Source organism: Schistocerca gregaria, chromosome 3, assembly GCF_023897955.1.
Source record: "Schistocerca gregaria isolate iqSchGreg1 chromosome 3, iqSchGreg1.2, whole genome shotgun sequence".
Classification (NCBI taxonomy): domain Eukaryota; kingdom Metazoa; phylum Arthropoda; class Insecta; order Orthoptera; family Acrididae; genus Schistocerca; species Schistocerca gregaria.
The window spans coordinates 183,105,408-183,119,299 of NC_064922.1; the positions used below are offsets into that span (position 1 = coordinate 183,105,408).

Here is a 13,892-nt window from a genome sequence, read left to right on the forward strand (position 1 = left end):
GCTGGAATAGAGGCGCCGACGACCCATTGTTAGTCGACGTTAACTTCGGCCATATGGCCGAACACTTCTCGTGTTCAGTCACTAATTTCAAACCGCGTATATCGCTCCACGTCCCTGAGATCGGTGCACCGATCATTTCATTAGCATCTTGCCGCAGTGACGCAAAGAATGATTCGGCCCGCCACCCACTAACAGTGACGTCGTTGTGCGACCTACACCAGTCGGGCACAGGCCCCACTTCGTTCAAATTATTGATGGTGGTCCACGTTTTATTTTTTAATTTATACTAGCCGAACTCGGCACCGAGCGTTGCAGTTTCATCGCGCTGCGCCGTCCGTATTGCGGGCGACAATACGCGCGTGACCGCCATCTAATGACACTTTCCTCCTCCTTTATTGGTTTGGAATGCAATTTTACATTTTTGATTCCCCTTTAAGGCTAGGAAACGTGTCATTGTGGAGCCCACCGTTGGGCCAGACATTATGGTTGGGCTAATACATGTTTTGTTCTATATTTCATGGTATATCTTACGAGGGCCAACCTGTTACGGACAATTATTGTATCTGAAAATAACGGGACATTGATGGTAAATTGTTTGGACGGCCAGTGAAAGAGGAAATAAAGTACAATCCTGAAGTTACGAAAGTATGACGCCACGTTTCAAATCTGTTAAAAGGTAAGGGACATCAGTCTGTTTTAGATGTTTGACAACTTCAAACGCGTGCTCCACAGGATAAAGTGAGGTTAACTGGTCATGGAGGTTAACTGAACCACTATAAACTCGCGTAACAAGTTTCGCTGAATGCTTTTTTTGTCTCGTCGTGAAACCCACGGTTTCACCCAGGTACGTTTCCTTCCCCCCCCCCCCCCCCCCCTTCTGTACACATGTGCACACACTGCAATTGCGGTACAAGCAGTTGCTACGGTAAATAACAATTTGTATTTGTCAGCCATCTTAAACTTTGACGAAAACTTTGATGACAGTGTAATACCCCGTCTAGCGCTACGTCTAAGATCTTTGTCAAATATATTTGACGGAATATTGGATCACACCTTTGATCAAAACTTTGACAAAGAAATCTGATAGTGTAATACCGGCCTTAGGTACGTTGTCCAAGACGCGACGCGCGACTGTTGCGGCAGCTGCCGCAGCACTGCACCAGTGAGCAGTGTTACGACGGAAGTCTGACGACACAATGACGTACGGCTGCCAGAAAGATGTCGAGCCAGTCAAGGAAAACTGAAATGAGCCACTCACAGGATGTTATGCTCTGCGAGCTTGTCTCGCAACATCCTTGCCTTCACGAGTTGAAGAACCCTAAATATAGGGACACTTTGTTCAGAGACAGAATGTGGGAAGAAATTGGTGCACAGTTGAAACTGGCAGGTGAGTAGAATATATATATTGTTTTCCCATTAATCAAATTTTTCAGTCCCGTTATGAAAATCTGTATAATCCATGCAGATGTAGAATTACAATGATGAAAATGAACTTGCAGGTCAATTTTCGCATTACTCTTTTTTTGTTACGATATAAATTGAAGACGACAAGTAAATTATAAAATGAACAATCTAAAGTACAACGAGAAAGTTACATTTTACAATACCTTCACTTTGAAAGTAAACGGTAGATTGGTGTCTTGATGATACCTTCCAGTTGTGAAAAACCACCACTAGTTTGTTGTATAGCTTTCTGTAATCAATAGGTGTTCGTTTTTGGGGAAGGCTTTTCTCAACAGATTACGCAAACAGTATGCTGCAATAAGTAATTTGTCACAGTCACTTCAATTCATTGGTAGAAGATGCTCAAAAAACTTGTGCCAAAAGTGCACAACTGTTTGACAAGGCTCTTCTGGTCTGACATAATTCACAATTGAAATTCGTCTTTTGTAAATCCTGGAGTCATTTCTTCAATGCAGCTTGGCAAGATTAAATGTTCATGTCATCCATAACGATCTATGCTGTCAGAATATAAGAATGTGGAAGGTCATTTGGATGAGAATAAAGAGTCAGTCGGCTATGAAAGTTGCCTTAGCTTGTTCCAAAAGTTTCTGCATAGGAGAAACTGACAGGTATAATTTGGGGATTTTTTTGTGAACAAACACGGACATTATTCCTTCCACATTTCTGCCAGTGTATACTGTAGACGTACAGAATGAAAATTCTAGAGTTGTGTAAGGGGTAACCCTATCTTGTTGTCAACAACTAGAAACAATGCAATGACGCTCTGGCGTACGCTTATTGTTAATAAACTTATCTTTCATTGGAATTTTAGGTAAAATGCGCAAAAACGGAGGAATATTCGGGACTCGTATAAGAGAAATAAACGAGAAAGAAAGCTTGGAACTTGTTCACATGCCTGAGCAAAACCAAGAAAATGGGTTCTGCTTGATCACTTGGCTTTCCTGGAGACTGTTCAACAGGAGAGGCAGTACGTATATTTGTTGATTTTAAGCACACTGCTTTCGTCTGCACATCTGTTTCGCTTCTTCGCTATTGTAAATAATAATTTTTGCCTCATATTGATATATTTAACGAGCTACAACCAAAAATACTTCGTTCCAGATCTACCTCCAATATTTATCTATCGGAAGAAACGTCTGACAGTATAGTTTCTGACATCATAACTGATTTCGAGGAGAATACAGACGTTGAATCTCCTCAGCCAGATTTGACAGAGGTGGAATGCACAGTAGATCTAGGTACAACTTCCAAACAGTTGGATCAAGAACCTCGTCCCCATGGTACAAACGTACGTAAAAGGAAGAAGTTGAGGATAGAATACTTGACCTGAGCGAAAAACGAGAGAGCGAGGGGAAACCGTATTTGAAGAAATAAAAAAGATGCCTGGAGACAAGTGCAAAGGAAGGTTATGTCGATTTGTTCTTACGCAGCATGGGCCTGACAATGAAATCATTCCATCCTATTTTGGCAGAGAGGGGGAAAAAACTGCACGATGGACATGCAACTTGAATATGAAAAGTTTCAGACTACGGCAGAACAGCAGCCTAAAACTATCTGGGGCGATTGTACCCTAAGCGACATGCACTGTATATTTTCTCTTTTGTAAAAATGTTTCTTCATTTTTAGAAGTGTGCAGTTCTTTTTAAAATACATGTTTCATTCAGTTTCACTTTTGTGTTTTTAAATCAGTTACAATTATGAAAATAAACTTGCTTATAGTGTTGAAAATTATCCTTTTATTTGCGGCACTACAAACTGAAAAGACAAGTACATTACAAAATTAACTATATTAATAGGAAATATGGCTGTCCTTCATAACAGTAATAGTCATTTGTTGTTCTAGCCTGGGGTTCAATATCTATTTTGCCAAGGTACAGAACCTTCATTTGCGAAATAATCTGGAAACTGCTTTCTAACCTGGAAACCTTCCATTTGAGATAAACCGCCATGAGATGTGATGGCAACAAAGTTCTGCGTTGGTTGCTGCAGCGTTTAATCCCCGGTGTAGTAGGGTTCCCCATTTATTTCGAGTTAGGCATCTCTCAATAGATTATGCAAACAACATGCTGCAATAACTATTTTGTCACACGTAGTCACTTTAACAGCAAATACTTGGTACAATACTCTAAGAACTTGGGCCAGGAGGGGAAAACTGTTTTCCGAGACTCTTCTGGCCAGACACAATCTGTAATTGAAAATTCTCTTTTGTGCATCCTGGCGTGCTTCACTTCTTGTATATGGTTTCATCATGTGTTTGGCAAGACGGAATGCTTCATCACCTACAATGATGTATTGTGTCACAGTATCAGAATCTGGAAGAGCAGTTGCAGGAGCATAAAACTCCGTTTGGCTAAGCAAGGTCCCTATTTTTGATTTACGTAAGATTCCGCTGTCTCCTTTTCCATATGATCCAACGTCTATAATTACAAACTTATATTTTGCATCGACAATAGCTGAGAGAACAGTAGAGAAATACTCATGGTGATTGTAATAAAGGGATCCAGAATTAGGTGGGCAAATTGTTCTAATGTGCTTGTCATCTATAACACCGTCACAGTTTGCCAGTTGTTACAAAATTCCCTTGCATTTTCCAAAAGTTTCTGGCAGGTAAAGTGGAGAAAGTCTGTTGACAAGTGCAGTGAGTACTTCTTCCACTAGTCTACTGATGTATCCTGTGGAGATTCGGAAGGAGAATGCTAAGGATGTGAAAGATTCTCCTGTTGCCAAGAACCAGAAAATAACAGAAACGTGGAGAAATAAAAGAAAAATGAAGCTTGGAAAAGGACCAGTTTTTTGCTAATGTGGTGTTGGGGATAATTGAAGGCTGTGGTTGATAATTTTTTGTTAAGATGACCATGTACGTGTGTAATGACATGCATAACAGTGTTTGCTGAAATAATTGTATTCATACCAATTCAGTTGGTTTTGTGGTGCCCCATAAAAATTAGATTAGGTCATGTGAACGAAGGTAAATGTTGCGATGCTCCTTGCAGATTCATCTGTCTCATGTATGATATTGATGGCATGTGTGATAAGTAAAAGAGTATTGTTTTCCATATTCCCTGGAATACGGTTTATGACCGAATGTAATGAATTTAAGTAAATGTCGATATTATAGGACACATTCTCATGCATTTCCATGCAACTTTTGTTGATACATTTAACGAGCTATAACCATAGACTTTGTTCCCCATATGTCTGCAATATTTTGCTCTCTCAGTTGAATGAAATGATAGACAATACGGTTTCCATCACTGGGACTGATTTCAAAGACCATACGAAAGTTGAATCAATATCAATAAATCTGATAAAAGCCTGAGACGAAAGAAATACAAGCTGCATCAAAAGTTTCAAATGAACAAACAATTGTTCTGATTCCAGCGCCGCAAATGTACATAAGATAATAAAACTACACGTCCCTTAGCGTCACTGCGAGGTTTTTATCTGCACTGATAGGTTTCTTGAACCGGTTGCACGATTTTCTCGAAGTTCCAAAACATGAGCAAACTGGCTGACAATCTGAAATAATTTCTGAATTTCGTATCGTCATTTAAAAGGTGCCTATTAATCAAAATGTTGTAACAGCCTTCATCGCCACGTGTCGCAAAAAGACAATGAACCACCTTTTTCCTTTTGCTGTGGAGCCACAACAACGTAACTGTGTCATCGTCTTCTTCTTGCTGTAAAATATCTAAGTACTTTAAAGTGAAATCGAATGTGGCTCTACTTCTCTCCATCATGTCAATAACAGACCGCAGTTTGGGAAACACGCGACGCTTTGACAAGTGAAGGTCAAATACAGCTAAGCGACACATGGCATTCCCATCCGTACTTATTGCATGATGTATTGTGAAGCGACAATGCGATACTCACGGGACGTAATACTCAAACCCAGTGTCGCTATGATTTACCTACCACATCATATAAAAAATTAATTGATGGCAAGGCGATATTAAACTAATTTGAACGTTTTTTCGCTCTGTTGAAAAATGTAAATTTTTGACATTTGTTGGTTTTGTTAGGGGTCTACTTCTACTTGGGTATCCTCTTCCAGGTTCAGAAGAAAATACTAGAGGTGAGTAGTTTCCTCTTCCCAAGAATGAGAAGAAAATATATTGAATGCAGCATGTCTTTACTTTTAAGAAACCTACATTTTGTGGCATTTTAAATGAAATTGTCCAGAGCATATGGAGAAATATTGGTAACTCATGCCGGAGAAATATATGACGTAAAATGGTTTCATTAGGTCCACATGTGTCAGTGAAACAAAACAAGTGTATTCTCTATCGTGTGGTGACCACATGATTCACGTTGCGCGTCGACAGAACTGGCGGCTAGTCGCGACGCTCTCGGAGATATATGAGCCCAAGTCTCGGAAACTGAGACCAATATCATTCTGATCTCAACTTTAAAAATAATTTCGATATGTTGGCTTCTTTTCATCGGCAACGGTGTATTCGGGGCCCGCGAGACGCAGTTGGCTTCAATAAATCATGTAAGACTATGTAGCTTTGACTACACTGCGGATAATTACGTCACCATAATCCAGCTTATTCGCATTTAAACCTTCTTTCTACATTTAATTCTGTTAACGGAAGCTTCATTCAAACAATCTGGATTGATTTGAAGTTCCAAAATCCAAAACAACAGCTGAAGGCAAGTCTGTATAAACGCTGTGGCCAACGTGTGACGTCACTTATGTCAACAGTTGTTTACAGGTCTAGTCACCAGGCAGCGCTGTCATGCTTGTAACCTTTCTGATTACGTCATGAGGGGGGGGGGGGGGGGGCAGCGTCCTAGGAGCAGCGAACTGTCGCGTCTTGGACAACGTAGCTTAAGCCATAGAAGGACGCCCTAGTAGTGCGTGTGGCGTTAATTCAATATAAAACTGTGTTTCACAAACGCTTCTGCTCTGTAGAGCAACGTGATGTGTGTGTTTAGAGTTTAATGTTTTGAACAGTATTGTATACATAGAGTAAACATAGAGGAAACAAAAATTCTGAGTGATGAAAACAGAAGACTCAAGCTTAAATTGGAAGAGAGTGATCATCGGCTATGTCTTAATATCTCCAAACCCATGGAAGGATTGCCAGAAAGTGAAGCTACGACTAAAACGGCTCTCAACAGGCCTAGCAGTAAATGGGTTACTGTAAAATCGAAGAGGAGCTCTTACAAACATATTAACAATAAACATAGGCAGGACATTCTGTTACCATTAAATAACAAATATAATTCGCTTCAAAACACAGATGACATAGAAACTGTATCAGCATACTCATCTGATAATGTGGTGCAGGACACTCAAAACTTAGCGAACAGCGAAGTAAGGTACAAGAAAAAACGTAAAATTAAGATTTATTCAGACAGTTACGCCAGAGGATTAGCAGCTATGTTAACGGAACGCGGACCTCGTGTGATTAACGAGTTTGAAATACAAGGTACTGTTAAGTCAGGAGCTGGTCTACGAGACGTTGCAACATCAATCAAGAAAGAAAGAAAGAAAGCACAGCCCTCGCGGACAGAGACTTTGTAGTGGTAATGGCCGGAGCAAACGACGTCAGCAGAAATGAAAGGAAGGTAGCTAGTTCGACACTGAAGAAGACTCTCGAAGTGTTAACCCACACCAACGTGATTGTTGTTAATGTTCCTCATCGACACGATTTGCCCCAGTGGTCGTGCGTGAATAAGGAAGTGGAGCAGACCAACAAGGAGTACAAAGCTATCTGTAAGCACTTTAAGAATGTTTCCTTAATTAACACCATTAGTTGTAGCAGAGAATGGCATACCAAGCATGGGCAACATTTCAATAAGCTAGGTAAATGTGTTTTAAATGATACAATTCTCGGAATAGTATTGGATAAGCTAGAGAAGGAAAAAAGACCAGTAATGTGTTTGGATTATGTTTCAACTGAGATGACAAAAAACTTGTATGCATAGACCAGGCTGGGTGTTCTAGTAATGGAAGGACACAACCTGGTTAACTTTCATGCGGTAATACTAGGTCATGTCAACTAAGAGAATATACAAAAGAAGAAATGCCTAAAGTAGGGTTCAAAATATGCTACCTCAATATTCAGGGTATGACAGATAAAAACGTAATAGTCAATGAATTTTCAAATGAAAACGTGGTAGATGTTCTCTGTTTAAGTGAACATTGGTGCAAAGAGGATGAGCTTGGGTACAAAGTACTGGAGGATTACACACTACTAAGTTACTATTGTAGAAAACAGCACTTACGTTGTGGGGTAGCAATATATACAAAAACACCTCTTGCACCAAACTGTGGCAGGATGGATCTCAATACCCTTTGTGATGAAATGCATTTTGAAATATCGGGTCTAGTAATTGAGAGCCTTAAGCTAATGGTAGTAGTAGTAGTGTACAGGCCACGTAGTGGTGACCCACATATCTTTCTGGAGAAACTTGAACTCTTAATGTACATATGTATACCAAAATGGAAAAAATACAATATTGTCATTGGAGGGGATATCAACTCAAGTTTTGATGTCCTGCGGGACAGAAAAACTGTGACAGAGCTCCAAAATGTGCTTCGACAATTTAACCTGTACTATGTTAACTGCAAACCCACCAGAGGCTCATCCTGTCTAGACAATATATTTACAAATATTAAGAGAACTTGTATGTCCACTGATGTAATTGGTTTCCCTTTCTCAGACCATGATGCAGTATATCTTAGTCTTAATAATGTAACTTCAGACTGCACTAAACGAGAATCTAAAATTGTGATTACTAGACCAGTGAGCAAAGAGAGGGTGGATAGGTTTAGACATGCCCTCACTTATTTCAGTTGGGACACACGTTTTAATAGGTTTCAACACTGTTCAGGTGATATCGTTTTCACCAAGTTTTTCTCCGTATTCTTAAATATATTTGAAAATAACATCCCTCTGAAAAAATGTACAGTGAATATTAGTAGTAATTACAAGAAAAGGAAAACGAAGGAATGGTGTACTCCACAGTTAGGGCAACTGAAAAATACTGTCATGCTGTATTCTAGTCTGTACAAATCCAGTAAATCAGAACTGCATAAAGAACTCTATGCTAAAGCTAAATACAAGTATAGGAAGGCAATAAATGAAGCAAAGAAACTGCATAACATAGTAAACATTGAAAAATCTAACAATAAATGCAAAAAGGCGTGGAGTGTAATAAACTCCATTGCACACACTAAATACAAAGAGGAAATCGCCATTACCCCAGAAGAATTTAATAAATATTGCATCCAGTACATTGAAGAAATTAGTAGTTCAATAAACAAACCCCCTGAAAATGCACTTAGCATTATGGACAGCTGTTTTGAAAAGCTTCCCCCGAGCACCTTCACTTTCACGGAAGTGAGCCCAAATAATATCCTAAAAATGGTAAAAAATTTCAAACCTTCAGTTAGTGTTGATTACTATGATATGTCAGTTAATTATTTGAAAGATGTTATTGATTGTGTGATTTATCCTTTAACCTACTGTGTTAACAAATGCCTAGTTGAAAGTAAGTTCCCTGACATACTAAAAATTTCTAGAGTTGTGCCCATATATAAAAAAGGGGAAAAGAACTGTCCCGCTAGTTACAGACCTATATCCATAACCCCAGTTTTTTCAAAAATTTTAGAAACAATTATGTATGAGCAAGTTAGTGTCTACTTGGGTAAACTAAATATAATTAGTGATAAACAGTTTGGATTTAGAAAAGGTAAATCCACAACGGATGCAATGGACTCCCTCGTAAAATTAGTCCTAGATGTGTTCGAGGCTAGGGACTATGCCCAGGCTACATTTTGTGACCTGAGCAGAGCCTTTGACTGTGTAGACCATGACACTGTGCTGAAAAAGCTAGTTTACTATGGTTTTGATGACAACAGTATAAATATGTTCAGGTCTTTTCTAGAGAACTGTCAACAAGTTGTGTGCATTGGTAGGGAGAAATCAAATTTGGTTAATGTTAGGTACGGAGTGCCTCAAGGGTCGGTGCTTGGACCTTTACTGTTTATACTAATGATTAATGACCTGCCCTTATTCATAAATTCTCACACAATATTGTATGCTGATGACACAACTTTTCTACATAAAAGCTCTGATCTAGGTACACTAAAAACACTGACTGAAAATACCCTTGCTCAGTCCTCATTATGGTTCAAAGCTAACGGCTTCCTACTAAATGAAAACAAAACCCAGACACTTTAGCCTCAAAGAGATTCCCAATTACCAAGAATTAGAAACTGTTAAATTTTTAGGTGTTACTATTGACAATAAATTAACATGGGAACCACACATTAAAAATATATTGGCTAAGCTTTCAAGAGTCATTTATCTAATTAGAAATTTAAAAAGACATGTCCCCAATGACTATGTGAGATCAGCATATTTTGCCTTCTTCCAAAGCATCATCTCCTATGGAATCTTACTGTGGGGTAGTAGCTGTCATGTAAATGACATTTTACTTTTACAGAAGAAAGTGATCAGAATAATAACGGATTCCGATAAAATAGAACATTGTAAACCTCTGTTTATTAATTGCAGTGTCTTACAGTAATAAACTTATTCATCTACAATGTTTTATTGTACATTAGAAACAATGTCTCTAATTTTGTGTTGAGAAATGATATTCATAGCCATAATACTAGAAAAAGAACATCTGTAGACGTACCATATCGTAGATTATCAAAATCTACGAACTCCTACCTAGTTATCGGACTAAGGATGTTTAATAGACTCTAAGTGCTGACTTTAAAGAACTGCCTGTAAATATTTTTAAAGCTAAATTATACAAGCTACTAGTGAACAATCTGTTTTACACCATTGATGAATTTTTTAAAGATGAAAATACCGTATTCTAATGTGTACCTATTTTATGTTTAAACCAATTTACATCGATATAGTAGTTTATGTAGAAATATAAGCTCTTGACTTTGTCTATTGCTGTAACCAGCTGAATGACAATAAAATTATTATTATTATTATTATTATTATTGAGTGAGCATTGCGTTCTGCCCATGTTGTCAACATTAAACCAGGAATGTCACGTGTTTTCGGGACTTCGCTGAGCGTGTGCTCTCCGCAGAGTTTGAAGTTTATAATATCAAGAGTTTTGTTGAGATGCAAAGAAAGCAAAGAAAAATATGTGAATGGACGGATAGTAACTTTTCATAGTTACATACCATGTAGCTCTAATTGTAGTTATATTAGTAATAGACACTGTATACGTCTAAAAATTTCGAGACGCATTATAATTAAGACTTGATTCTGTAGACCTACTTTCTACGATTTTATGACTATATAATAGATATTACGGCTCGCACAAAAGCTTGCAAACAACCGCTTCCTTGCTAGTGGAACAGGAAAGGGAATGGTTAGTTGTTTCAGCAAATACTATCCTCCATGCATTTATCAGTGACTTGCCGATGATGTATATAGATTTGAAAGACGGGAGACAGATAAATTCAGTAGAGTGGGAGTCTGTAATTGTCTTCGTACAGTGTGTGTCTAAACATTTTTGTTTATTATAAAGGTACAGCAGGGACCATGTTAAGTGTGTCCAGGACATGGAGAATGATTATGTGCTATTTATATTTTAGTTTCCTCGAAGGATGAACAATGAGCAAAGATGTGGCTCCAGAAAATGAGTATTTGGCATAGGCTTGTACACTGAGGTCTATGTTTCATCTTTACACTCAGAAACCTTGACAAACCTGTGATAATAGTGCAAAAAGTCAAGATGGGCCCATGGTGGATGTTGAAAGTGAGAATTTGCTATCTGACTCCATGCCCTCCATGTTAGTAAGCAGGAAAAGGCGATACAGGAGAAGTAAAATATTTCTAACTAATACTGTAGTCAGGCCTACTTGTTCCATAGCTGAAATTCATGATAAACCTTATGATGTTAAAACGTGTGAAAAACAACATACGTAGAATACTTGTATACAACTAAAAAAATTAAAATGTAATATTTATATGGGTCCATGCTGGTAATGTACAGGTAGTTTTCTATAAAAACTACTATCTCTACTGAAGAATAAATTCATGGCATGGAAGGAATTGTTAAGGAGAAACGCCACTTCTGTTACCTGCCAGAAAATTTTATTTTCATATATAGATTGTCAGAGAGTTTTATGCCTGCATCTATTGCAGTTTGTAACAGTACTGCATTAAAGAAAAGATAGACACTGTGTTTTTCAGTAACCTACATAAAAATTGTTTAGTAGAGGTCATTAACCTAAATAAAGATTGTTTACTACAGGTATGTGGGAGACTTCACACCAGAAGATAAGGATAACAAAAGCGAAAAAAGTGCTATCTACTGCAAGGAAGCAAGTAGCTGCGCAAAAGCGAAGGATTGATATTCTGAGAATTCAGAACACACGGAGCAAGAAGAAAGTAACTTCCTTGTCTTCTTTGCTTGATGAGTTAAAGGCAAAAACAAGTATTTCAGATGAAGTGTGTCAAGTTTTAGAGGTAAATATTAATATTGTGTCCAATTATTATTTCATTCTGAATAGTATTAACAGGAATTTGATAAGTTTGTTTTTTTCAGGCCTCACTACAATGACCTTCAAAAGAATTGGCTAACAGGGCTTTGTCGGGCAAGGAGAAGGGACAATACTTACCAGAACTAACAACATTTGCTCTGACACTTCAATTCTATTTTACAAAAGCTTACACTTATGTAAGAGAAACTTTTGACCTAACTTTGCCTCATGAGGGCACTTTGAGAAAGTGGTATAATGCTGTTAATGGGTTAGCTGACTTTACTTCAGAAGCTATAACTTCTTTAAAAGCAAAAGTTGCTGAAGCGTCAAGTAAGGAGCTCAAACTACATTGTGCGATGATGGTGGATGAAATTGTGATTAGGCAACATGTAGAATGGGATGGCAAAAGTTCAACGGCTACATAGATTATGGGACAGATCTGGATAACGATCTGCTTCCAGTTGCAAAAGAAGCATGGGTTTTCATGCTAAATGCTATTTATGGACACTGGAAGATACAAATTGGCTATTTTGTTGTCAATGGTTTGGGAGCTTCCGAGAGGGCAAACTTCATCAATTTACTATTGGATTTTATTGCAGATATTGGTTTGGAAGTTGTTTCCTTAACATTGGATGGTGCTAGTAGCAATTTAACCATGACTCATATACTAGGTGCTAATCTGGATGTAAATAGTGAAGGCTTTCAGAATTATTTCATCCACAAGGGAACTGGTAAAAAGATAATATATTGTACTGGACGTTTGTCACATGCTGAAGTTAATGAGGAATACTTTTGCATCTAGACAGTTTATTTTAGACAGTCAAATGTAATCAATTGAGATTACACTGTAAAATTGCAGGAAGTACAAGTAAAAGAAGGTCTTTTTGCAGCAACTGAGCTAAGGGCAAGACAAGTTCAGCGGGAGAAAATGAAAGTGAAACTTGCTGCACAAACTCTCAGCTGCAGTGTGGCTACAGCCCTTGAATACATGGAGGATAGGTGTGATCCAAAATTTCGAAGAGCTGAAGCAACAGTTAAGTTCCTAAAAATTTTTGATGTCTTGTTTGATATTCTCAATAGCCGTAATCTTTTAAGCAGAGGCTTGAAATCTCCAATGTCCCTACAACACTTTTCTGGGGTTTTTCCAATTCCTTAATGAAACTGAAATTATATCAAGTCCTTGCGCCAGCCTAATGGAGTGAAAATACTAGACACAAATATGAAATCAGGTTTCCTGGGATTTCTTATGACAGTAAGAAGAGTGCTCAATTTGTATAGCAATTTGATAAAAACACAAAAATTAGAGTTTTTGCCGACGTACAAATTCAGCCAAGATCACCTAGAAATGTTTAATTGTATTAGAAGTAAAGGTGCTTTTAATAACAAACCCACAGCAAAACAATTTGCAGCAGCTTACAAGCAGTTGCTTGTTCATCATCAAGTGACTTCTACTGCATTAGCAAATTGTGTTCCACTGGATGTGACAACGGTGCTCAATGTCAGTTCAGCAAACGTGACACTGATTTCTGTTGGGAATCAGTAGAGCAATTGTCAGAGGATGATCATTTGTATGCAGTGACAGCAAGTGCTCTACAAAATACCTTCACTGGCTATGTGAATGACATTGTGGAATCGTTTCCGGTTTTGTCGTAAGAAAGATTTAGAAAGCACTGTATTGCAGAGAGTGTGTGTGTGTGTGTGTGTGTGTGTGTGTGTGTGTGTGTGTGTGTGTGTGTGTGTGTGTGTGTGTGTGTGTGTGTACGTACACTTTTTAGATCACAGAATACTGAAAGTAAACATTAAGTTAAATATATGCTAATGTTTATTGCAATGAAGGACTGAACAAAATGGAATTTGTAGATATGGTAAATTATATTTTACCTTCAATTTATTTCCTTCACCATTTGATCAAGAAGCGTGTAATATTAGTAAACATGTTCCCAAACTT

The 13,892-nt window shown here is 38.0% G+C and overlaps 1 protein-coding gene across 1 annotated transcript; it reads left to right on the forward strand.

Annotated features, from left to right (window-relative positions):
* Positions 1-6,972: 6,972 nt before the first annotated feature.
* LOC126354070 (uncharacterized) lies at positions 6,973-13,892 on the forward strand. The gene is made up of 3 exons (XM_050003444.1): positions 6,973-7,189; positions 11,716-11,930; positions 12,010-13,892. The coding sequence occupies exons 1-3, from the start codon at positions 7,003-7,005 to the stop codon at positions 12,022-12,024; spliced, it is 417 nt and encodes a 138-aa protein (XP_049859401.1). The 5' UTR covers positions 6,973-7,002; the 3' UTR covers positions 12,025-13,892.